This window comes from Staurois parvus, unplaced genomic scaffold, assembly GCF_062004578.1.
Source record: "Staurois parvus isolate SC_StPar_1 unplaced genomic scaffold, SC_StPar_1.0 ptg000439l, whole genome shotgun sequence".
Lineage (NCBI taxonomy): Eukaryota > Metazoa > Chordata > Amphibia > Anura > Ranidae > Staurois > Staurois parvus.
In genome coordinates, this window is record NW_028318235.1 from 1543052 (window position 1) to 1568410 (window position 25359).

General features: G+C 41.7%; 1 protein-coding gene across 2 annotated transcripts in view; it reads right to left on the bottom strand.

Annotated features, from left to right (window-relative positions):
• The window catches only part of LOC149454032 (lysine-specific demethylase 4B-like), a 247291-nt gene that overhangs the window by 117318 nt on the left and 104614 nt on the right, over positions 1-25359 (bottom strand). For both annotated transcript variants that reach the window (XM_089687863.1, XM_089687862.1), the window contains 2 exons: positions 21077-21191; positions 20700-20893 (listed from right to left, as the gene is read on the bottom strand). In XM_089687863.1, the coding sequence (XP_089543989.1) occupies positions 20700-20893; positions 21077-21191 (309 nt within the window). The remainder of the gene's footprint in view (positions 1-20699; positions 20894-21076; positions 21192-25359) is intronic.

Below are 25359 nucleotides of genomic sequence, written 5' to 3' on the forward strand. Positions count from 1 at the left end.
TCTCTTCTCCATCTACACCTCCTCCCTCGGCAAACTGATACACTCCCACGGCTTCAACTATCACCTCTACGGCGATGACATGCAAATTTACCTCTCCACCCCTCACCTCACCCCTTCACTCTCCACCTGTATCACCCACCTGCTGAACGACATATCAGACTGGATGTCGCTCCATTTCCTCAAATTGAACCTTTCCAAAACCGAGCTCCTAATCGTCCCCCCAGCCCACGCCCCACCCTCTCCATTACGACCAACAACTCCACCATCAGTCCCACCCCACAAGCCAAAGTCCTAGGTGTCACTCTAGACTCAAGTGAATAAAGGGGAGAGAACAATGTTCTTGGACAACTTGCCAGCCAGCTTGCTAACAACCGAATTAACCTGTCTAACAGTATGCGTTTATAACAGGGGTTTAGTTAGCACACATTTGCAAATACATACGTAAGCCACAGAGCCACGACACGGCACCCTGGTAATCTGTGGTCCTAACTCTAAAATTTGTGAGTCCCCATAGTAGAGGCACATGCATTTAATGGATAGATCATGGGCAGGTGGACCTGAGGGAGCCACCCCTCTTAAAGGCAAAGGAGTGCACTGGACCCCAGCATGTAGCACAATGGCAACCAGGGCCCTAGTGCACCCACGTACCAAAAACTCAAACATGCATAAAAGTGGCCACCCGCCCAAGTCTATAACTGGCTTATGAAGCAAGGACACATAAACAGGCATCACATAGTGAATAAAGGGGAGAGAACAATGTTCTTGGACAACTTGCCAGTCACTCTAGACTCAAACCTGTCCTTCCAACCCCATGTCCAATCGTTGGCAAACTCATGCAGGCTCTACCTCCGCAACATCTCCAAAATACGTACGTTCCTAACCCCAGACACTACTAAACAACTCGTTCACCTTATCTCATGTGTGGACTACTGCAACTCCCTTCTCACCGGCCTACCTCATCACAGTCTATCCCCGCTTCAGTCTATCCTGAACTCAGCGGACAGACTCATCCACCTTACCAACCGCTCCTCTTCTGCCACCCCCCTCTGTCATTCCCTCCACTGGCTCCCGATTGCCCAACGCATTAAATTCAAACTACTAACACTGACATACAAAGCCATTCACAACGCTGCCCCAAACTACCTCACAGATCTGATACCCAAATACCACCAAACCCGTATTCTTCGCTCCTCACAAGACCTCCTACTTTCTAGCTCTCTGGTCTCCACCTCCCATGCCCGACTGCAGGACTTCCCCCATCCTCTGGAACTCACTACCCTAATCCATCAGACTGTCACCTACCCACCTCACCTTTAGGCGCACCCTGAAAACCCATCTCTTCAAGGAAGCCTACCCCACCCTCACCTAACAGCCGATCTCCTCCACTCCTCCTACCATCCTCCATCCCCCACAGCCACTTCCTCCTGTACCACTCTCCCCTCCCTCCTAGATTGTAAGCTGGAAAGAGCAGGGCCCTCGAACCCCTCGTGTATTGTTTTGTTACTGTAATGTCTCATGCTCTGTCCCCCATTATAATGTACAGCGCTGAGCAAACCTTTCTGGTGCTAAATACTGTATAATAATAATAAAAAAAAATATAATGAAAACCAATAATAAAGTCCTTTAAATCAAATTTTTTGTGATAGGCTTTTCTCTTTTCACCCTTAAAGTGGAAGTAAACCTAATTTTTTACAAAATTGCTGACAGGCAGGGTATTTATGAAAGAAGAGACCCTATCGGCCTCTTCCGCCATAAATGCATTCTCCTGCCTGTCAGCTGTCATGTTCACTGAGCCATGCATGTGCAGCTCAGCAAACATTTATGGGCCCGATCTGTGCCACGGATTGTGACTCCTGTGCGCATGTGCAGGAGTGACATCGCGGCCAGGACTATCAAATGGGCGAAGGCACATAACGCGGAAGGAAGACCAGGCAAAATGGAAATGCCAGGGGCCTGCCGGATCGATCCCATTGCAGCGCTGGAGTGCACCATTTGACAGATATATCTGCCATAATGTACTACTATGCCGTGCATAGGTCATTGAGTCTTCCTGTCAGTATCTGCCTGCCCATACAAATTGTGTGGGTACACAGATACACTGACAGGTCTGCAGGAGACCTGCATTGCACCAACTATTTGCCGATTGCTGGTGCAATACTTTAGAGGCTCTAGAAACAAAGAATAATAAATGCACATTTTTTTGTTAAAAGGTTAAATTATTCTTTAAGGGTGAAAAGAGAAAAGCACATCACGAGAAATTTTAATTAAAAGGAGTTTATTGCTGGTTTTGATTATATTTTATATATCAGTAGAGTGTGATCAGGTAGAAACTGCTCACTAACAAAAAAATTATTTTGGGTAAATGATGCAACATGATTATAACAGCTCACAAGGCATGTTTTAATTATTTTTTTTTATAACACCCAATTTTTTTGAAATATAAAAAATGATGTTAAGCCGAGCAAAGAAAATACCAAACACGTCTCACTTTAAAACTACGCACACTCGTATCATGGCGACAAACTACGGTACATTAAATTATCCACAGGTAACACTTTAAAAGTCTTTACAGATTTACAGTTTATAGTTACACAGGAGGCTGGGTACTAGAATTATTGCTCTCGCTCTGACATTCGCGTTGATACCTCACATGCGAGTGTGATCGCTGTTTACGTAAGCGTGGCGGGACCAACGCAGTGATTGGCCTTTACACAAGCAGTGGTGAACGGAGGTGCTTTAAATTTTTTTTTTCAATTATTTATTTTATTTAAACTTTATTGCTATCACACAGGATGAACAGCATCCCTTGTGATGGCATGGGCTGTGACAGGTCCTCTTTATGGAAAGGTCTGGGGACTATGAGACCTCTGGCCTTAACGCATAGAATGCATGAAGGTAAAAAAAATTGAGACTTTAGAACCACTTTAACAGGTTTTTAGATATGGATCTTTCAGTGGATCCTCGTATATGTTTATGGGCTATGTTGATTTTTCACTGCTCAAGCCACCAAAGCAAATTACTGTTATACATGCATTGTTTATGGCCCAAAGTCAAATCACCCAATTTTTTGGATAGGAATTGGCAAGTACTCATCTACGCTTATTCTTTTCTTTTTCCCCTTTTTTTCTTACCTTTAACTTGTTTGCTATATAGGAATTCTAGATCTACTATATATATTTACTATTTACCATTACTATGGTACAGACTTCAGGCAGCCATAATAGTGTCGTCTCAACGGATTATCCTGTATGGCCCCTCCCACAGCTCTGTTTTTATTTATTTATATATATATATACACATATATATACACACATATATATATATATATATATATATATATATATATATATATATATATACACACACATACATACATATATATATATATATATATATATATACACACACATACATACATATATATATATATATATATATATATATATATATACATACATATACACATATACATGTGCACATATGAGCATGTCCTCAGGCTTGAAAAAGGAGCAGTTACGGGCTGAAACGCTCACATTGCGGCCCCCCAAGAGTGGCATTGTGGTCCGGCAAAGTCTATGCACTCCAGGATCTCCAGTTTATTTCTGGTGTCCTACACAGCTCCCAACAGCGGCATCTACTTCCTGGCCCCTTAAGACACACCGAGGCTTGATTAAAAAATGCACTGGGTGGATTACATGCTCTTACTTTTATGCATCTTCTAAATTGCCACTTGTAATTTTTAATAAAGTATTTTCTTAGATACTGCACTTAGTTGGCGCCCTCTGCCATTTCCTTTATATAGTGTTGCTAGTGCACGATCGACGTCTGTCAGTGTCCCCAGGGCACCATCTGTCACAGTGTCCCCAGGGCACCATCAACATCTGAACACTATGTCCAAAAAATACACCAAGCAAGCAGGCATTCCAGATACAAATTATGAGAGTAGAACTCTCACTTCCAGACCCATATTCTGAATATGAGTCAGTTGAAAGCAGTGAGTCAGTAACAGATTCTGAGGAGGAGTGGGTCTCAACAAACATTCAGGCAATCTGAGGAGAAGCAGGCGACCACCAGTCATGCTATAAATCCTGGTGAAGTGGCAAGCACAAGCAGAGCAGTACTCCCAGATGATAGGCCAGGTGGCAGTAGTGGGGTGCAACCATAAAGAAGTAGGGCCCATAATATACTGTAATTCCTTATAAGTAGAGATGAGCGAATCGAACCAGGCGAAGTGGAATTCGTTTCGAATATCGGGAAAAATTTGATTCGCATCGAATCCGAATTTTAGCCAACTTCGGGTGCACGAATCGAATTTTTCCCGATCAGCCGGCAAAAGTGTCACTGCAGAGAGCTCCGCTATTTCTGACAGTTCATTTACAGCGGTTGAAACATTGTATCTATTTGTTTCCATTTAGGATACAGATGTTTTTATTCGGAAATAAATAGATACAATGTTTCAACCGCTGTAAATGAACTGTCAGAACTGTCAGAGAACTGTCAGAAATAGCGGAGCTCTCTGCAGATACACTTTTTGCTGTACTGGAATACTTCTTCTTTTCATTCTTCTTTTCATTCTTCTTCTTCTTCTTTTCATTCTTCTTTTCATTCTTGTTCTTCTTCTTTTCATTCTTGTTCTTCTTCTTCTTTTCATTCTTGTTCTTCTTCTTCTTTTCATTCTTGTTCTTCTTCTTCTTTTCATTCTTGTTCTTCTTCTTCTTTTCATTCTTCTTCTTCTTTTCATTCTTCTTCTTCTTCTTTTCATTCTTCTTCTTCTTCTTTTCATTCTTCTTCTTCTTTTCATTCTTCTTTTCATTCTTCTTTTCATTCTTCTTCTTCTTTTCATTCTTCTTTTCATTCTTCTTCTTCTTTTCATTCTTCTTCTTCTTTTCATTCTTCTTTTCATTCTTCTTTTCATTCTTCTTTTCATTCTTCTTCTTTTCATTCTTCTTCTTCTTTTCATTCTTCTTCTTCTTTTCATTCTTCTTCTTTTCATTCTTCTTCTTTTCATTCTTCTTCTTTTCATTCTTCTTCTTTTCATTCTTCTTCTTTTCATTCTTCTTCTTTTCATTCTTCTTCTTTTCATTCTTCTTCTTCTCATTCTTCTTCTTTTCATTCTTCTTCTTCTTCTTTTCATTCTTGTTCTTCTTCTTTTCATTCTTGTTCTTCTTCTTCTTTTCATTCTTGTTCTTCTTCTTTTCATTCTTCTTCTTCTTTTCATTCTTCTTTTCATTCTTCTTTTCATTCTTCTTTTCATTCTTCTTCTTTTCATTCTTCTTCTTCTTTTCATTCTTCTTCTTCTTTTCATTCTTCTTCTTCTTTTCATTCTTCTTCTTCTTTTCATTCTTCTTCTTTTCATTCTTCTTTTCATTCTTCTTCTTTTCATTCTTCTTCTTCTTTTCATTCTTCTTCTTCTTTTCATTCTTCTTTTCATTCTTCTTCTTTTCATTCTTCTTCTTCTTTTCATTCTTCTTTTCATTCTTCTTCTTCTTTTCATTCTTCTTCTTCTTCTTTTCATTCTTCTTCTTTTCATTCTTCTTCTTCTTTTCATTCTTCTTCTTCTTTTCATTCTTCTTCTTTTCATTCTTCTTCTTCTTTTCATTCTTCTTCTTCTTTTCATTCTTCTTCTTCTTCTTTTCATTCTTCTTCTTTTCATTCTTTTCATTCTTCTTCTTCTTTTCTTCTTCTTCTTCTTCTTCTGGCAACTCCACCACGCAGCTCATTTTTGTTCCAGTATTACTGTATTTTGCTCCTTCAAAATCCTGAAACTTTCTTTTGGCAGGTGTACAGACTCAGGTACTCAGTGCAGGAATGGTGGGAATCCCTCACAATGGACACAGCAGGTGTACATACAGACCCAGGAATTCAGCACAGGGATGGTGGGAACCCCTCATAATGGGCACAGCAGGTGTGCATACCCAGAACCTCAGCACAGGGATGGTGGGAACCCCTAGTAATGGGCGCAGCAGGTGTGCAGACCTGGGACCTCAGCACAGGGATGGTGGAAACCCCTCATAACGGGAACAGCAGGTGTACAGACCCAGGAATTTAGCACAGGGATAGTGGGAACTCCTCCTAATGGGCAGAGCAGGTGTACAGACCCAGGAACTCAGCACAGGGATGGTGGGAACTTCTCATAATGGGCGCAACAGGTGTGCAGACCTGGAACCTCAGCACAGGGATGGTGGGAACCCCTCATAATGGGCACAGCAGGTGTGCATACCCAGAACCTCAGCACAGGGATGGTGGGAACCCCTCATAATGGGCACAGCAGGTGTTAGGGGGTTTAACTCTCCAGCATCCATTAGAGACTGATATAGTAATATAGTTCATTCTTCTTTTCATTCTTCTTCTTTTCATTCTTCTTCTCCTTTTCATTCTTCTTTTCATTCTTCTCATTCTTCTTTTCATTCTTCTCATTCTTCTTTTCATTCTTCTTCTTCTTTTCATTCTTCTTCTTCTTTTCATTCTTCTTCTTCTTCTCATTCTTCTTCTTCTTCTTCTTCGTCGTGCCCCGTGACTGCCCAAATGAGTGAAGTGTGCGGTGATTCTAAGATCGACGGCACTCATCTGCATGTCATACTGACTGACAGTATTATTTCTCTTCCCCAGCAGACTCCAAGGGCATTTAAATTAAAGGTACAGTGTTCTGCACTAATATAAAGGCTCTCTGAAGCCTAGAAACCCTTTAAATAAGTTAAATTTGCGGCGAATAAATTCGCATTGAATCGAATTTCTCCCGCAAATTCGGCGAATCAGCCGAATCGAATTTTTGAATAATTCGCTCATCTCTACTTATAAGCCTTTCAATGCTGTGATGATGTCAGAATGTTTATGCACTGGACCTCGAATTGTGTTAATTTTAAATTAATTTATTTCAATAAACATATTGAATGAGAAAAAGTAGGGCCCATAATAGCCTCCCAGACTTGCTTTTAAATCCTATATGGCTGCTCTCTAATTCAGTAGAACCTACAATACCCCCCTTTTACAGCACAGCCAGGCCCTCAGATAGTAACAGAAAAGGTTACGCCAATTTTATTTTTTGCATTTATTACTGATGATTTACATAGTGGAAAAATGCAATCTTTATGCCAGACAATTAATTACCAACAATTCAAATTCATTTTTATGCCCATCCATTTATGTGGAAACCTGTAATCATGGAAGAATCTAGAGTTTTTTGTTTTTTTTTTTACTTACACTGAATATGGAACTGACAGAGAAAAGAAAAAGTCCACACCTACTGGTCCACCCACTCCACACATTAACCACAAGCCTACAGGGCACTTATACCCCCTTCCTGCCCAGGCCAATTTCCAGCTTTCAGCGCTGTCACATTTTGAATGACAATTGCGTGGTCATGCAACACTGTACCCATATGAAATTTTTATCATTTTTTTTAAGACAGAGCTTTATTTTGATGGTATTTAATCAACTCTGGGTTTTTTATTTTTTCTTAAACAAACCAAAAGCCACTGAACATTTTGAAAAAGAAAAAAGTTTCTTAATTTTTGTTATAAAATTTTGTAAATAAATGATTTTTCTCCTTCACTGATGTGCGCTAATGAGGCTGCAATGATGGGCACTGATAGGCTGCACTGATGGACACTCATGAGGAGGCACTGGTAGGTGGCACTGATGGGCATTGACAGGCATCCCTGATGGGCACTGATAGGCGGCACTGACTGGCACTGATGGGTGACACTGAAAGGCAGCTCAGATGGGCACTGATATGGGGTATTGATGTGCACTGGTAGGCACTGATATGTGGCATTGATGTGGCACTGACAGCTGGCACTTATGGACACTGACAGGTGGCACTGCTGGGGCTACACTGATCATCAGGGCACACTGATCATCAGTGCTCTGATGATCAGTGTAGGTGTCCCCTCCGCCGAATGCCGATTACCGGCTCTCCTCTCGAGCTGTCAGCGTGACAGCTCGTGAGGAGAGAAATGCCGATAACCGACATTTCCCTGTTTACATGTGATCAGCTGTGATTGGACACAGCTGATCACATGACCAAGCCGACATCTTCGGCTCTTTCTGTGGATCGGTGATCCGCTGTGATCGCCACACGCTACCTGAGCCGCGCATGCATCATATGACGTCCTCCCAGAACGAGAGAACCACCTTGCGCCCGTCATTGGACTATATGGCGGGCGGGAGGTGGTTAAAATACCAGTCTATTCTTCTGAGATGCCCAGAACATGCTATGAGATGATCATGAGGTTTTTCCACTTCAATGATTATTCCCTGTATTCTCCTTAAAATTATCCTGCTTATGACAAGCTGTTCAAAATTTGACCACTCATCAATTTATTTTTCCAATAAGTTTTTGGAAAAGTTTACTCCCGAAAAAAATATATGTGTTGATGAGTCCCTTGTGCATTTCACTGGAAGGCTGGGCATTAAACAGTATAGTCCCAGTAAACCGGACAAATATGAGGTAAGGTTACACAAGCTATGCGACAAGTCTACAGGATATACATATAACTTCCCTGGATGCTCTACCTATATAGGGACTAGTGGCAAAATTGTTTGGCACCTTGTATAAGGGCTTCCTACAAAGACTGATCGCCTGCAAACAAGGGGGAGTCAGCCAGTTTGCAAAGTAAAGAGATATTAGCCCTAAAGTGGAGAGATAAAAGAGGTCTATATCCTTTCCTCCATCCACGACACCTTGGTGGAACTTCAAGAAAAGGTCCTGTTAAAAAACCCAAGTGCATACACACCTATAACCTGATCATAGGTGGGGTGGGGAAGGGGTCAGAGGTGGTGGATCTGAACAACCAAATGTTACAGTCCTACTGTATCCTCAGTTCCCTGCTATTGGTGTATTCTGTTGCATACTGCTGTAACAGATGACTAAACATTGTTGCTATTAAGATCAAGGATTTGCAAGTCACTCAAATTCTTCTGAAGCAGATTGTTAAACATAAAGGAGAACGAATAAGCCTAGAAAACAGCAGTTGGCGTACAGTTTCCCACTTTTCTGAATGCTAAACACCTGGGAGATGTCAACTTTATCATGTTTTAAAAAGTGTGCACAAAACGGCTGCGCAAAAAAGAAAAAAGAAAAAAAAAATTGTGAAACAGCACTAAGTCTTGTAATGCTCCATGCATATATTTCATAAACCTTTCTATCCAAACAGCACAAAATTACACATTAAAACAATATAATTTCAAGTCAAAGTACATATTTTTTCGTAGCGCAAAGCCACCTCACTACTAGTCCTATATACAGTAGAATGTTATATAGGTAGCTAAACAGTATCCAGAGACCAAGGTTGTACATACAATAAAATCAGTAAGCCTCAACAGACATCTAGTGATAGTGTTCAGAAATTCAGCAACAGAGAATTTGCAGAATGAGTGAGCAGTGTGACTGAAACATAAAGATGCTTTTATTATCTGAGATCCTTTTTTTCTTTTTTTACAGGAAAAAAGTAGACTGAGTATACTGAGATCATACCTCTGCTCCCAATACCAAGTGTGCACATACTGCTAAAGAACTTACTGATTCAGCTTACTTTGGAGTACAGTATTCAAAGATAATGCACTAGGACATCTTCATTATTCCCTGAGATAAATAGTTCAAGAAAATATCAGATTTGGAGCACACCAAAGGCAGTACCACAGCTCTAATACTGGGTAGAGCACTGTGACTACCTGACCAGTATCCATTAGCAGCGCCGAGACAAGGGGTGGGGCAGAAGGGAACTAGCGGGTTTTAAACTTTAGTAAGGGAGAGCACTTGGAGTTTCGGTCGTGTTTTATATTCCCCAAACAATGTACTAGATTCACCGACTCCTCCATTCCAGAGCTCCAACTCTGCCTTATCTCTGCTACTGCAGCTATTAATTACTCTCTCCTCCAGATAGCTACCCTCCGCCCTCAACTTGCTCTCCTACCCAGGACACTACATTGTCCCTGTTAACCACTTTCTTTTATAATTTAAATATTTATTAATTTTTCCAATTTAAATACATATCATCATCTCATTATATATATAAAAATACAATATAATATCCAACATTCTACTTTATTTTCTCTTTCCAGAATTATTTCTCAATCCCTCCCACCACCTCCCCGCACCCTATCCCCATCTCTCTTCCCTGCCTTTTCTCTGCATCTTCTTATAATAGCAAGTAAAGTAAAGTTCTCTTTATTCTTTCCTATACTTCATGTATAATCTGGCTTTTTCCCAATTCTCCCATTTCCCATAGTAGACCTCCATCTTATCTTTTTGAATATGGCAGAGTTTTTCCATCTTTTTGATCTGCTCCACTCTTTCTATCCAGTCCTCCTCCTTCGGCACCTCCATTTTCCGCCAGAACTTGGGTATCAGACCTTTTGCAGCGTTTAGATAGTACCATATCCCTGATTTTTTATATTTATTCACTGTTATATCCATATTTTGCAAAATACATACTTCTGGGTCTAGCCCTATGTCTATTTCAGTTATCTTTCCTATCAAATGGGTTATTGTCTTCCAAAATACCTGGATTTTTGGGCATCCCCACCATATATGGTATACCGTACCTATTTCTCCACATCCCCTCCAACACAGCAGTGAATTCTCTCCACACATCCTATTTTCTACATTTGGTGTAATGTGCCATCTTATCAAACACTTATAGTTCATTTCTACTTCTCTCATAGAAAAGTTTTCGTGAGTTAATCTATATATTCTCCTCTGTTTTTCCTCATCTATCACAACTCCCATATCAGTTTCCCATTTTGCTATATATGTTGGCTTTGTGTTTGTGTCTAATTCAGTGAGTATTTACAAACTTTAGCAATCCCCTGTTTCCCATCACCTTGTGTCCCCAATACCTTTTCAAACAAGTTCCAATTATTTCTTGTCCTTAAAGGTTTTGAAAGACTTCCAACAAAACACCTCAATTGAAGATACCGCCACTCGTCTAATTTAGTGAAAATCTCTCCCTTTTTTTTTTCCAATTCCTTAAATGAGCATAGTTTACCCTCCACCAAAATATCTCTTAATTGAACCTCATCTTTTTTAAACCACCTACCTCCTATTTCTTCTCTACCTGGGGGAAAAACTCTGTGTTACTCAGTGGCATCAATGTTGAATTAAAAGCCCATTTCATACTTTTGTGTAAGTTATCCCAGGTCCTTAAAACATTCAAAGTGTATGTATTTACATTGTCATTTAAACCCCTGTACTGTGTTGGCACCCATATCACTCTACCTAAGTTTGTTCCACTGAATTTGTTTTCAATTCTCACCCAACTTTTCTTATAGTTATACACCCAATCTATAGTTCTTGCCAGTATTACTGCTTTATAATATCTTTTGAGGTCTGGGAGCCCTAATCCACCTCTCTCTTTCCTCCTACTCAGCAACTCATATGATACTCTTGGCTTTTTATTCCTCCATATGTATCTTGTTATCAATTTCTTAATTACTTTGAAAAAGGTTTCTGGGAGTTTAATTGGGATCATTTGATAACTATATAAAACCTTTGGTACTATTACCATTTTTACCAGATTTATACACCCTATCCATGTCGGGCTTCCTCCTTCCAATATTTTTAATTCCTCTCTAATCTCGTTTATCAATGAAATATAGTTTAGTTTATATAAATGTTTATATGAAGCTGTGAGTTTTACTCCTAAGTATGTTATATCTCTATCTTTCCATTTAAAGGGAAATTCCTTTTGTATCTTTTCTTTTTCATTTTTTAAAATATTTATATTTAGAATCTCCGTTTTTGTTGGGTTGATCTTTAAATTTGACAATTCCCCATATTCCTTTAATAGCTTTATTAAGTTTGGAAGTGTTATCCTGGGACATTGTCTCTATCCCTACCTGAATCAGATGTTCAATTAATTGATGTTCTATAAGTATATGATCTAATCTTGAGTACCTCTTATGCATGTTTGAGAAAAAGGTGTAGTCCCTATCTTGCATATGTGTGATTCTCCAGGCATCTACCAGTTGGCATGCATGTAATTCTTTTTTCAATCATTTCAGGGCCCTACATCCCTCCCTCTGTGTATGGGAAGTAGCATCTTTTTGTGGGTCCATACAAAAGTTAAGATCTCCTGCCAGAATCAGACGGCCTTTTTTAAAATCCATCAGCTTCCTCAACACTTTTTTCAAATATGCCTCCGGTCTTATATTAGGACAGTAGATATTAGCCAGTGTACACTCAATCTCCTGTAGCTTGCCCTTTAAAAACAAAAATCTTCCCTCTGGGTCTGTTTTTCTATCTTCCGACTCGAACCTAATATTCTTTGCCAACCCTATTGCTACACCTTTTGCTCTTTTAACCGGAGAGTCTGCATAATACCATGTTGGATGGTATCTAGATTTTAACTTAACATTTGATTCTATCTCAAAATGTGTCTCCTGTAAGAATATCACTGAGGCTGCCCTATGATGTAGTTCTTTAAATAATCTAAATCTTTTCCCAGGGCAGTTCAACCCGTTTACATTAAATGTTATAAACTGTATCTCTTCCATCTTTCTTGGGTCTCCCCTTTATTCCTCCATCTATATTTTTCCTCTCTTTTCTCCCTTCTTTTCTTTTTTTACCTTCCTTCCTCTCTCTCGCTTTTATATCTTCTTTAATCCTGCAGGGAATTATCCTCCCATCCGCCCCCCCCTCTTTTTAGGCCTACAATTTGCCTACCAATCATTTGTGGAAATAAAATCCACTTTTGATTTAATCCTTAGGGCTAAAACTCCGACCATGGACAACTTTCCCCTTCTCCAACCTCCCCATTGACCCCCAAGTCCTACCAAAATATCTCAAAAACAGTGGTTTGAGGACAGTAGGGAGAAGGTGGAGAGAGAAAGAATCCCCCATCTATATTGCACATTCTGTTCTTTCAATCTTTCCAACAGAGGTCTCAGGGTTCTCCTTCTCCACAGAGTCTCTGGTGACAAGTCCGCATATATCTGTATATCTTTTCCTTCATATTTAATTACTGATTTTCCCTTAATCTTCTTCCAAATTTTTTCTTTATCTTGAAACTCATAAAATTTAACAAGTATATCTCTCGGCCTTTCCTTTCCCAGATTTCCTTGGAGTTTTCCTTTCCTAAAAATTCCTTCTATTTTAGTCTTTTCCATATCAGTGCTGTCCATTATAGAGTTTAATATTTTACAGACCACCTCTTGCAGAATTTCTCCTTTTGAGTTCTCTGGGACCCCTCGTATCCTAATGTTTCTCCTCCTGTCCCTATTTTCTTGTATCTCAGCCTTATAGAGCAATTTTTCTTGAACTTTACCTATATTGATTATTTCTTTTTCTAATTCAGAAATAGTCTGGGACTGGTTTTTAACTTTTTCCTCCGTTTCTTCCACTCTCACCAAAAGGTGTCCCAGGTCATTTCGAATATTTACAATTTCTTGTTTTATTGTTTTCTCCAGTTCTTTGAACATTTCTGCCATTTCTTTTTTATTTGGTATTTGTAGGTCTTTCTCCATCTCTATATTACCTGATATTTGTTGGCTACTAGTGTCGAGGCCTAGTGATAATCTAGGGCTACTTTCCAGGCTAAGGTCTGCTTCTCCTTTTTCAATCTTACCCTGAGGCCTTTCTGGGGTTACATTTCCCTGGGAGGTATATTTTTTGATTGCACCAGTCTGAGTCCCTTTAAGCCCACTTCCTTTTGCGTTTTTATTTTTCATTCTTCTGTGGCTCTTATTCTCCTTTATAGGCTCAGGGTTAGGGAGAGACAGCTATTGATATACAAGTCACAGCCCTATCCACTTGCTTGACTTTCAAACTTTTCTTTCAGCATTCCTCTTCTCCTTTCCACATCTTTACATTCTCACACCCTTCTTCTCCTAGCAGCTCAAAACAAAGTACAATATATATCGAGCTTCAGCCAGAGTCACTCACCCTCCTCGTATCTCTCTCTTCTTCTTGTGACCCGGCTAGAGGCTCTCTTCATCTGTCTTTCAGCTGGGCAGTGTGTTCATCAAGGGGACTCCCCAGGGTATCCTCTATTTTTCTCTCCCCAATCCTCGGCGTTTCTCTTCTCTCTCAAGCAGGGCTCCGGGAGTGGACCGGCAAGCAGGCCAGCTCCTCTCTCCCACCGCAGGACGCCGGCCGGCTTCCTGGTTTCCCAGCAGTGCTTAGCGGCTGACCACGTGGTCACGCCGCTCCTCCTCGTCTCCTAGCAGCCAAACACGCGGTCACCGCCAGGCACCACAGCCGAACACAGTCTCCCGGATCACCTCTCCCGCAGGACCCCTCCGTCTATCCAAGGGAGACCATCAGACTGCAGTAGGTCTTTTCTTCACGGGGCTTCCGCATTACATACAAGACCTTGTGCTTGGGGAGGTCGGATAGCGGAGCTTCGTCCGGGAGCTCCTACATTGGGCTCTCCTCAGCCGCCATGGTCAGGCTCCGCCCTGTTAACCACTTTCACTTCATCACCTCTCTCTAGCTTGACTGCACAGTGTTAGGCTCCATGCACACTGGCTTAAAAATTACTGCTTCTACGGGAGTTTTGTGTTTTGCCTGTAGAAGCAAGCTCAGTGTTATCCTGTGTCCATGCACATTAAGGACGGTTAGAGGCATACTTTAAGCTCAATGTTTAGAGGCAGAAAAAAAAAACACCTTCTGGTTTGAATTTTTGATTCGAGTTTTCTGGCAGAAAAAATGTGAAACTCTCCTAATCTCATCTATACTGTGTACAAAAATGCTCTATATCAGCGGTATTTATTTTTGCCAAGGAAACTGGCGGTTTCTTTTTAAGCCCAGGGTGCATGGAGCCTAAGTCAGCACCGACCCTCCTTGCTCCTCTCTCCTGTTCATTTATTCCTTTCTATCTGCACTATCCCCCAATAAATGTGCACTACACACATCATGCAGCCTCCGGTCTCAGCCCCAGGCATTCTACACAGCAAAGCATGATCCAATTTCCTCCTGCAGGGAGAAAAATCCTTCCTGATCCCCCAAGAGGCAATCGGAGAGTTATTCTTGTTATTCAGTTCCTCTAATCCCCAAAGTTCTTTTTGTGAATTGGTGTCCAAAACTGAACTGCATATTCCAGATGAGGTCTTACTAATGATTTGTACAGGGGTAAAATGATATATCCCTTTATCTGGAGTCTATACCTCTTTTAATACAAGAGAGGATTTTGCTCGCCATAGAAACCGCAGCTCGGCATTGCATGCCATTATTAAGCTTGTGATCTACCAGAACTCCCAGATCCACCATTGATTCCCCCAGTTGCACTCCCCCCAGTATGTATGATGCATGCATATTCTTAGCCCCCCAAGTGCATAACCTTATATTTATCAACATTAAACCTCATTTGCCACATAGTTGCCCAATTAAACAGTGCATTGAGGTCGGCTTGTAATTTGAAGACATCCTATAAGGACGTTATTCCACTGCACAGCTTGGTGTCATCTGCAAAGACTGAAATGGGATTTTTAATCCCAGTCCCTATATCGTTTATAAATATATTAAAAAGTAAGGGTCCCAAAACTGAACCTTGGGGTACACCACTGACAACCCTAGACCATTCAGAGTATGAATCATTAACCACTACTCTTTGAATACGATCTTTTAGTCAGTTTTCAACCATTTACATACAGATTTTTCCAAGCCCGTAGACTACCTTACACATTAGCCATGTGTGGGGAACTGTGTCAAACACTTTTGCAAAATCCAAGTATACCATGTCCACCGCCACCCCTCTGTCCAAGGTTTTGCTCACCTCCTCATAAAAAGAAATCAGATTTGTTTGACAACTTCTGTCTTTCATGAATCCATGCTGTCTGTTGCTTAAAATATTTTTTTACAGCAAGATCTCATCTATGTGGTCTTTTATTAAACTCTCCAATATCTTCCCAACTATAGAAGTTAAACTAACAGGTCTATAAATTACTTGGTAAAGATTTTGACCCCTTTTTAAATATTAGCACCACATTGGCCTTACGCCAAGCCAGTGGTACTATGCCAGTCATTAAAGAGTCCCTAAAAATTTGAAACAATAACTTTGAAATGACAGAGCTCAATTCTTTAAGGACCCGTGGGTGTATGCCATCTGGTCCAGGTGCTTTATTCACCTTTATACTGTCTAAATATTTTTGGATCATATCATTTGTGAGCCAATGTGGATCATCTGGAGCTGTGTCAATGGACAAGAGCTCCCCCATGCTTCTTTGTATACATAGACCTGAAGAAGATATTTAAAAAATTTGTTTGGTCTTTGTCCCCAGTCCCCCACTCTAGATTATTTTGAAAAGAAAGAAGGCAGTCCCAGCTGTTCTGTGCAGTTCCTTTCCAAGGGAGGATAGAATACTTGCCACACGTAACGTGCCTGATAATATCCTCCAGAGTAACCAAAAACAGATGGATGTCCAGGAAGGACAGGTCCGCCAGGGCCTGTTTGGAAGACTGGTTAACCGACCAACATTTGAGCCAAAAGGACCCATTCCAGAACCACCACCAAAACAGAAAATCTGGAGGAAAGTGGGACTGCGTCAGGGAACAAGACACAATTGTACTCCAGCCCCAGGAGCACCAGCTCCACAGACGCATGAGGCATCTTGCTAGCAGTCAAGGTCTGTTCCAAAATCATCGCCCATTCTGTCAAAGTCTGAAACAACAGAGCCATGGTCAACACATGCCAGAACACAGGCTGGGGCACAGACCCAGCGATAGTGAACATGGACCGGGATATCGCTGCCGCTCTGACATCCACAGAATCCTAAAAGGAGGGGGACTCTCTAATCAGAATCACACTGACCTTGTTGAGCTGGGAGATACATGGATCCAGTACCTGCAGAATGGTCCAATCCTGCAGAAGAGCACCTTAAAGAGGTAGCAGACCACAAGGTGCTTAGGGAGTACAAGTGGACGCTCCGGATGACCCCAATACTGGAAGACAATTTTGTCAAAATGTTGGACTAAGGGAAAACTTAGCAGCCCAAGCAAGCTGAAGTACACCAAAGGAGACCAGCACCATAGCAGACACCCCCATGGATATCTCTTCAAAGCAGTAGCCTACGAGTTCCCATATGTCTGCTAGGGGAAGAAAACATCACTACCCAGGTGGCTATTCCGGTCCAGGAACCCCTGACAGGCTGCAGCCCTGTTCCGAGATGAAGTCCAAGACAAGCAGGGTGAGGGCAATTAGGGCAGATGACCCAGGCAAGAATGAGCGACACAGCATGCCCAGCATGAGCCCCCCTAGTTCTGCCCTACTGGTAAAGGCACCAGACCTCCAGGTAGAACCATCCTGTCAGAACCCCCCTCCATTTTTTTTTTTCGATAGGAGAGCCCAGGCACAGCCATCACCAACAAAACGGCTGCCGTCCAAAGCCACACAAAGGTGGACCAACAGCTGTAACTAATAAGGGCGGCCGGATGCACACATGCAAACACAAGCTATGTAATCAGCCCGCCCAGCAACCGACCTCCTGCCTTAAAGCAAATGTTGCCCTCATCTCTCAGCAGAGGATGGATGCCCATAGCCAAGATTGCGGGCACTGGAACCGACTAGTAAGCCACAAAGCCACAGCCTAAATTTGTGGCTAGCCAGGACCAAGCCGCAGTCCCCAAGAAGTCCCAGCTCACAGCCGGAAGCCAAAACAATCACAGGGGAGTAACCCACACCTTACAAGCCACCCACCAATAACCATGACAGGATACCACAGGCCATTTCCCTCTGCCCTGGCACCTACAGCCACTACCAGAGCACCCATTGATGGACCCAGGTAGGTCATGGTTAGGGACAAAGCCACAGGCAAATTGCATCTTCCAGAGGAAAAAAAGGGGGGTGGGGTAAATCACCACAAGGTGAGGAGAACCCCGTAGGGTCCAAACACCCCAGGGAGTACCCCACACCAAGTCCGGGGAAGAGGGGTAAGGCTCCCATGAAAGATACTCCGCTCCACTACACGGGGGGAGGGGGGGTGCTATCAGCCTGGGTAACATTAACACTGTGACAAAGACTATAGGCACTCAGTCATATGTGTCCCCGTGAGACGTTTACCTCGCTGGCCGTCCTGGTCTGGACATAGTCGGGGCCAACATACGGAGTGCTGGGCTATCGGTCTGCACGCTCGCTGGTCAGACTGAGGTGACCACTGGATCTAGATTATACAGCTCATCACTGTGACAAAGACTATAGGCACTGGGGTGACCACTGGATCTAGATTATACAGCTCATCACTGTGCAAAGACTATAGGCACTCAGTCATATGTGTCCCCGTGTGACATATACCTCGCTGGCTGTCCCGGTATGGACATAGCCCAACTGTTAACAGAAGATTTCCGCAGGAAAAATTCCAAGGGAAAAGTGAGCCGAAAAAGAAAAGAGCCAGCCGAAAACCACATCCGCACTCCTGAACACACTAGGCAGAATGACTAGTGAGGCTATAAAACCCTGTTTGGTCATGGATAAAGAAAAAGAGGTTGTGTCCATCAACGAACATGAGAAAAAGTAAAATATCCACTCAGGAAAGAGAGGAGGTTGAAGGGGCAGAGCCATGACTGCTGTCTAGGGCCCCAACAAGGCCAAAAATTCAGCCCATGGACTACAACATCATGCCAAAAATCCTCTCTAGAATAGGTGGCAGACAAGGCCAATGGGCAGGCTGAATGACCAGAATGACCTGGGAGTAAGAATGGGGGCATCCATCAGAGGAGAGACTACTAGGGCCCTGAACTATAATATGTATTGTACCTGTATTATAACCCCAAAGGAGCCAAGTCTGGGCCAGTAAGCTCACTTGACCCCTTATGTATGTGGTTATGATCTGCCATGTCCATGAAAAAATGTCACAGATGAGATACTTACAACCTCCACAGCAGTGGACCAAAAGGATGAATGCCTCGGTGCAAACACCTGTAAACCACTATAACCCAGAATCTGTAAATGAACACCACTAGCAATGTGCTCTTATATATGAGAACCAGGGGATCCCAATTCTAAAGAGGAAGAGGCAGGGAGCACATTAGCCACCCTAGAACGAGGTAGCACATGCCCAGAAGGCACTTCAGGACGCGCTGCAAAGTAGCACCTAATCACGCATAAACAGAAAATGCCACTCAGGAAGACCATGTGGGCGCAATAGCTACAAATCTGGCATGACAATGAAATGGCTTCAAACCACCATTAACTCCAGCCATCCTGAAACCCACACCATGGCACCAAAACAGTGGATAGTGGATACCATACCTCAAAAGGGAATAAACTAGGCATCCTGCAATTAAGGCTTAAAATGCTTCCACCTTGTATTCACCACTTCTGTAGCAAAAATCAGTGGAAAATAACCCCTTTCTGGTTTCACCCTCCAGGATGAGCATATTCCTGCAGGGTTCTTCAAAAAACTGGCCTCTGCACCAGGAAGACCATGGCACTGAACCTGTAAAGCACCCTGCAGCTAACCCCACACATTCCACTGCTTGCCACGGAAAGAACACACAGAAGGATTTAGTGCAAAAGCCACATTACAGGCCAGCCCCTGCATTTTTCATCAGGTGGGATCCATGCACATACCTCAAGAAGCTGCCGAGAAGTACACCAATCTGGAAGCTGCAGAATAAGCCAAAGTGGCTGTGGAGCAGTGATGAAAATCATTTTGGGGAAGAAGTCACCAAGAGAGAAAGAATACCTCCAGAGAAGAATGTACGTTACTCTCAGTAGGAGAGTGGGAGGCATTCTATGTCCTTGTAGCCTTTTTTGCCAGTGTCCAATCACCTGAAGGTAGTTGCATATAACTGAATCCTAATGTTTTAACCACTTGACCTCCAGGACTTTTTCTGACACTTTTGTTTAAATGTAAAAAAACAGTTTTTTTGCTAGAAAATTTTTTTAGAACCCCCAAACATTATATATTTTTTTTAAAGCAGAGACCCTAGAGAATAAAATGGTGGGTGTTGCAATTTTTTAAAAATCTTTACAGGTTACCACTTCAGATTTACAGAGGAGGTCTAGTACTAGAATTACTGCCTATGATCGAACGTTCGTGGTGATACTTTACATGTGTGGGACGATTTCTGTTTGCATGTATGCAGGACCAACATGCGTGTTCACCTTTGTGTGCAAGCACGGGGGAAGGGGGGCAATTTAAATTTTTTTACACTGTTGCTGTAATTTTTTTTTTCGATCACGTTTATTCCTGTCACAAGGAATGTAAACATTCTTGTGACAGGTACTCTTTATGGAGACATTTGTAAGACCCCCAATCCCTCCTCTGCCCTTAAAAGCATCCAAAACACCAAGATGTGTTTTTGAAAGCTTTCAATTTTAGGAAGGGATTTTAGGTAATTGATTCCGAGTTACTATAGCAGGAAGCCGATCCTGGCAGACGTGTCAGATGGTCGCTTGGGTCTCCTGGTGGATCTGGAGAGCCACAGAAGGTTGAAGGCGGGAGGAAGGGGGGGGGTTCGGGCTGTCCCCTCCTGCCTAAAGCCCACAGTCGCTGTCTACATGGCAATGAAGGTGGGAGGTGAAAGTCCCAAATAGCAGTAAAGACCCAACAAGGGATCTAATATCTACCTATTCTGCTCAAACCGTAAAAGAATGTTTTGGCTGGACATGCACTTTTAACAAGAGCAACTACTACCTATAACACTTAATATAAACAAATTAGCAAAGAAATTGTTTGGGACCTACAGCCAAAATTAATCACTGGAACCCTGGAGATGAGCCACACAAAAATTTGTAGATGGCAAATGCAATTGACCTTACCAAGATTTAGGTTCACCAAAGTGTAGATAGTTAACACTGTAGAGATCCATGTCCTCAGTGTGCCAAGCAAATGTTGTTTTCCACATTCCAAAATAGAGGTAGGGTGTATTGACACCTTCGATAATAATGCCACATTCATGTTCCACCATATCTAGTAGAGTATTAAGACTGGCAATGTTCCACAGATGTACATCCTATGAAAATTTAAATATATATTTAAAAAACTCAAAAAGATCAAAAATCTTGTAAAACAATGCATTAATAAAAGCAAACTTATGTGGGCATGGGTCAAAATTTAAGGTCACGCAAAACTAAGTATAACAAGAACAGATAACTATTGTGTTAAAATGTAATGAGAAACTACAAGGAATGCTTACATTGTCATAGAGAGAGCCACTGATATCTGCCCCATATATGGGAGACATGAAAGTCAAATTCTTCCAATATTTACGTTCCAAATCATCGAAATCTTGGTGTCGAGGGGTACAGTACCTAGTGATGATAGAACATATTTAATCTCAGACATACTTTTAAATATTTTTTTTTCTTTTATGAAATTGATCAATCATGAGGTCATGTGGGATCCTGCTTTTTAAAGATAACTAAATGAATAAAAGACTAAGGTTTCATATTAAATAATTTATTTCTATTTTGTATACGTATGTGTTATGAAATTAACAATTCAATGTTTAAAGGACAATACATGTCTTTGTTTGAAAATATATCTCCATACATTATCAATATGTCATGTTGAAAAAATATATTTAAAAAATGTTTTCTCAGCATTCACTTTGATGGCAGAGGCCAGTAAACCACTGTTACACCTCAAACACAACTGCAAAGTAGTGATGGGGTAATCACAAATCTGCCAATGTCAAATCACGATACATAAGCCTTGGAGATTCACTGCTGCATAGGCATCAACCTCAGGATAGAGCTTGATGAATGTGTGAGCAAAGGACTGGTCAGATTTGCAGTAGTCGAACTAGAAGCTAGAGCAGCAATGGGCAAACTACGGCCCGGCGGACCTTTTAATCCGGCCCGCGGAGCTAGGCTCCCGCTAGGCTCCTCTCACAGTCCGCCCTGAAGACCGGTGTAGCATGAAAATCTGTCTCCTATGAGGATCTGTCCCCCTCGACGTATCTGCGCATGTGCCGGAGATCGCCGATCGGCTGCTAATGCCTGAAACTGGCACATGCGCAGATACGTCGAGGGGGACTGATCCTCATAGGAGACAGATTTTCATGCTATACCGCAACGGCGCGGGAACCGGCGAGAGGAACGCGCAGAGCAAAGGTAAGTGAATTGACACAGGGGGGACTTGGGGACTTAATATGGGGGATGAATTAATATGGGGAATGAATTACTATATGGGGGATGAATTACTATGGGGGATGAATTACTATATGGGGGATGAATTACTATGGGGGATGAATTACTATGGGGGATGAATTACTATATGGGGGATGAATTACTATATGGGGGGTGAATTACTATGGGGGATGAATTACTATATGGGGGATTAATTACTATGCTTACTATGGGGGAATATTACTATACTTACTATGGATGACACATACACATCATTCATCTACTCTTGGTCCGGCCCCCGGGTCCAATATATGAACCCATTATGGCCCTCAAGTCAAAAAGTTTGCCCACCCCTGAGCTAGAGTATTCTTACAGGGTGCTTCAGGCGCATAAATCAAGAAACCATCTTATGGACAGCAGCAGTGTCATTCAGATAGATCTTAACCACTTGCCCTCCTGAGGATTTACCCCCCTTAATGACCAGGCCTTTTTTTGGCGCTGCACTAATTCAACTGATAATTGCACGGTCATGCAATGCTGTACCCAAACAAAATTTACGTCCTTTTTTTCACACAAATAGAGCTTTCTTTTGGTGGTATTTTATCACCTGTGCGCTTTTTATTTTTTGCGCTATAAACAAAAGAAAACCCGAAAATTTAAAAAAAAAACAAAAAACGATATTTTTTACTTTCAGCTATAAAAAACATATAGTAAACTCAAAGTTATAGTGTCTACAAACTATGGTATAGATACTGCAATTTATGCCATTTTTTGCTATACAGCTCTGCATTAGTTTAACTGACAATTGTGCGGTCATGCAATGCTGTACATAAATTAAATTTATGTCCTTTTTTTGCCACAAATAGAACTTTATTTTGGTGGTATTTGATCACCTGTGCGCTTTTTATTTTTTGCGCTATAAACACAAAAATCACAAAAATTTGGGGAAAAAAAACACGATATTTTCTACATTCGGCTATAAAAAATATATCGTAAACTCAAAGTTAGTCATAAATTTAAGCCAAAATGTATTCTGCTATATGTCTTTGGCAAAAAAATCCCAGTAAGTGTATATTGATTGCTTTGTGTGAAAGTTATAGTGTCTACAAACTATGGTATAGATACTGCAATTTATGCCACTTTTTGCTATACAGCTCTGCATTAGTTTAACTGACAATTGTGCGGTCATGCAATGCTGTACATAAATTAAATTTATGTCCTTTTTTTCCCACAAATAGAACTTTATTTTGGTGGTATTTGATCACCTGTGCGCTTTTTATTTTTTGCGCTATAAACACAAAAACCACAAAAATTTGGGGAAAAAAAACCACGATATTTTCTACATTCGGCTATAAAAAATATATCGTAAAGTCAAAGTTAGTCATAAATTTAAGCCAAAATGTATTCTGCTACATGTTTTTGGTAAAAAAAAAAATCACAATAAGTGTATATTGATTGCTTTGTGCGAAAGTTATAGTGTCTACAAACTATGGTATAGATACTGTAATTTATGCCATTTTTTGTTATACTGCTATTTTGGCCACTAAATTTCTAGGTACCTAGTGCAACTCACGGGAAAAAAAGAGCACCTGGCTGTCAGGGACTGCTTGAACCGCTACAAAAAATTTACCGACAAGTGCTAACAGAGATCAGGCCTGATTCTGTGAACACTGCGGTTTTGTGTGTAATGTATCAAGTGACAGTTATCTACTGGCACTGCACTTGCTGGGGGAGAAGGGGGGGGGGGTAGGGGCTAAACGCAGCTGCTGGCAGGTGTCGGGGCTGATCCCGCTAACGCTGCGTTTTTGGGTATACTATAGTAATGTGAACGCTGGTATAGCGCTGATCTGATCAAAGATATCGATCCAATCAGACACTATACTAGCAATGGAGGTTTGGCGTGCAAGTGAGTGTGTTCCTGGCAATCAAGGGGTCAAATGTGATTACTTGTGTACTAGCGGCAATCTGACGCTATCTGGGAGGGGCGCTAACACTATTGGAAGTCGCCAGCGACACTGATGCAGTGGTCAGTAAAAATCTGTTCACTGTGATCAATGACACTGTTGGCAGGGCAGTGAAGGGGTTAACTGGGGGGGGCGATCAGGGGGTTAAATGTGACCTAGGTGTGTTCTAACTATAAATGTGTAGTGTTTTACTCGCTTTTACTCTGTCTTCTTCTCTCTCTGGGACGGAATGTGCCCAGGCAGAGAAGAATGACATCATATCCTGCCCTGTGTAACTGTCAACACAGGACAGGATAGGACAGGGACCGATCATCCGATTTCAGCTGGACATCACTGGCTGAAACCGAATGATTGATCCCTCGGGGATCAAATGGTGACAGCCGCGAGTCGGCGGGGGCGTGCGCATGCCCCCCCTGCCCGCTAAAACCTCGGGATCGCGGAGCACGTTTAAAAACGTGCTTTAGCGCAGCCGCGCCGCCCTGCCACCGTTTTAATGCAGTGGCTGGGCGGCAAGAGGTTAAAGCAAAATCTTCACTCTAAATTAACTTTTCCCAACATTCTTTCCCTCCTTCTCTCGTATTTGATTTTTTTTTTTTCCTAACCTGAAGTTTTTTGTCGGCTGGGTGAGAATGATGCTTACCCTTTGGCACATCTGCACATCCACAAAGTTAATAAATATGGTGGCGCAAGAGGAAAGGGGGAATCTAGAATGAAAGGTGACTGAAGTACCTCTTTAAAGTGGAAGTTCACTCTCTCAAATCAACATTGGTTATTTTGAATTCTTATGCTGCTAGCATTAGTAAATAGATAGGAAAGTATATTCCATATTTGCTTGTTTTAAACAATTTTTTTTATACTTCTTTAGTTATTTCCTGGTTTACCTGCCAAGGCAAATGATGTCATACATTCCAGGAGCCTGCAGAAGGGGTTTTCTCAGCTAAGCACACCCACCTGCTTGCATGCCTGAGCTAAGGGCAGAAGGATTCCAGGAAGTTAATGCTACATTAATCATCTGCCCTTTCTCAAGTTGGCCTCGGCCATCAATGCTAGCGGGTGTTTTTCTCAGTGATTTCTCAGCAAAATAAAGCATGGAGACATGGACAGATGGGCGAGTTTCCTTTGAATATTAAAAAAGAATTAAACAGTGCTTTTGGTTTGTGGTGTGTAGTTCCGCTTTAAGTAACTAATTCTAAATGAGGTTGACCTTCTGTCAAGATTAATAGGCCCAGTAGGAGGGGCCACACCTTTTGCTTCAAGGAGCCCAACCTCCATGTGACAGGGCATATACCCAATGGTCGATTGTGCTAGCAAATGAAAGCTGAGAAAAAAAAAATTATTTCAACTGTTGCAGCACTGAGATGCCATAAAAATGAAAAAAAAAAAAA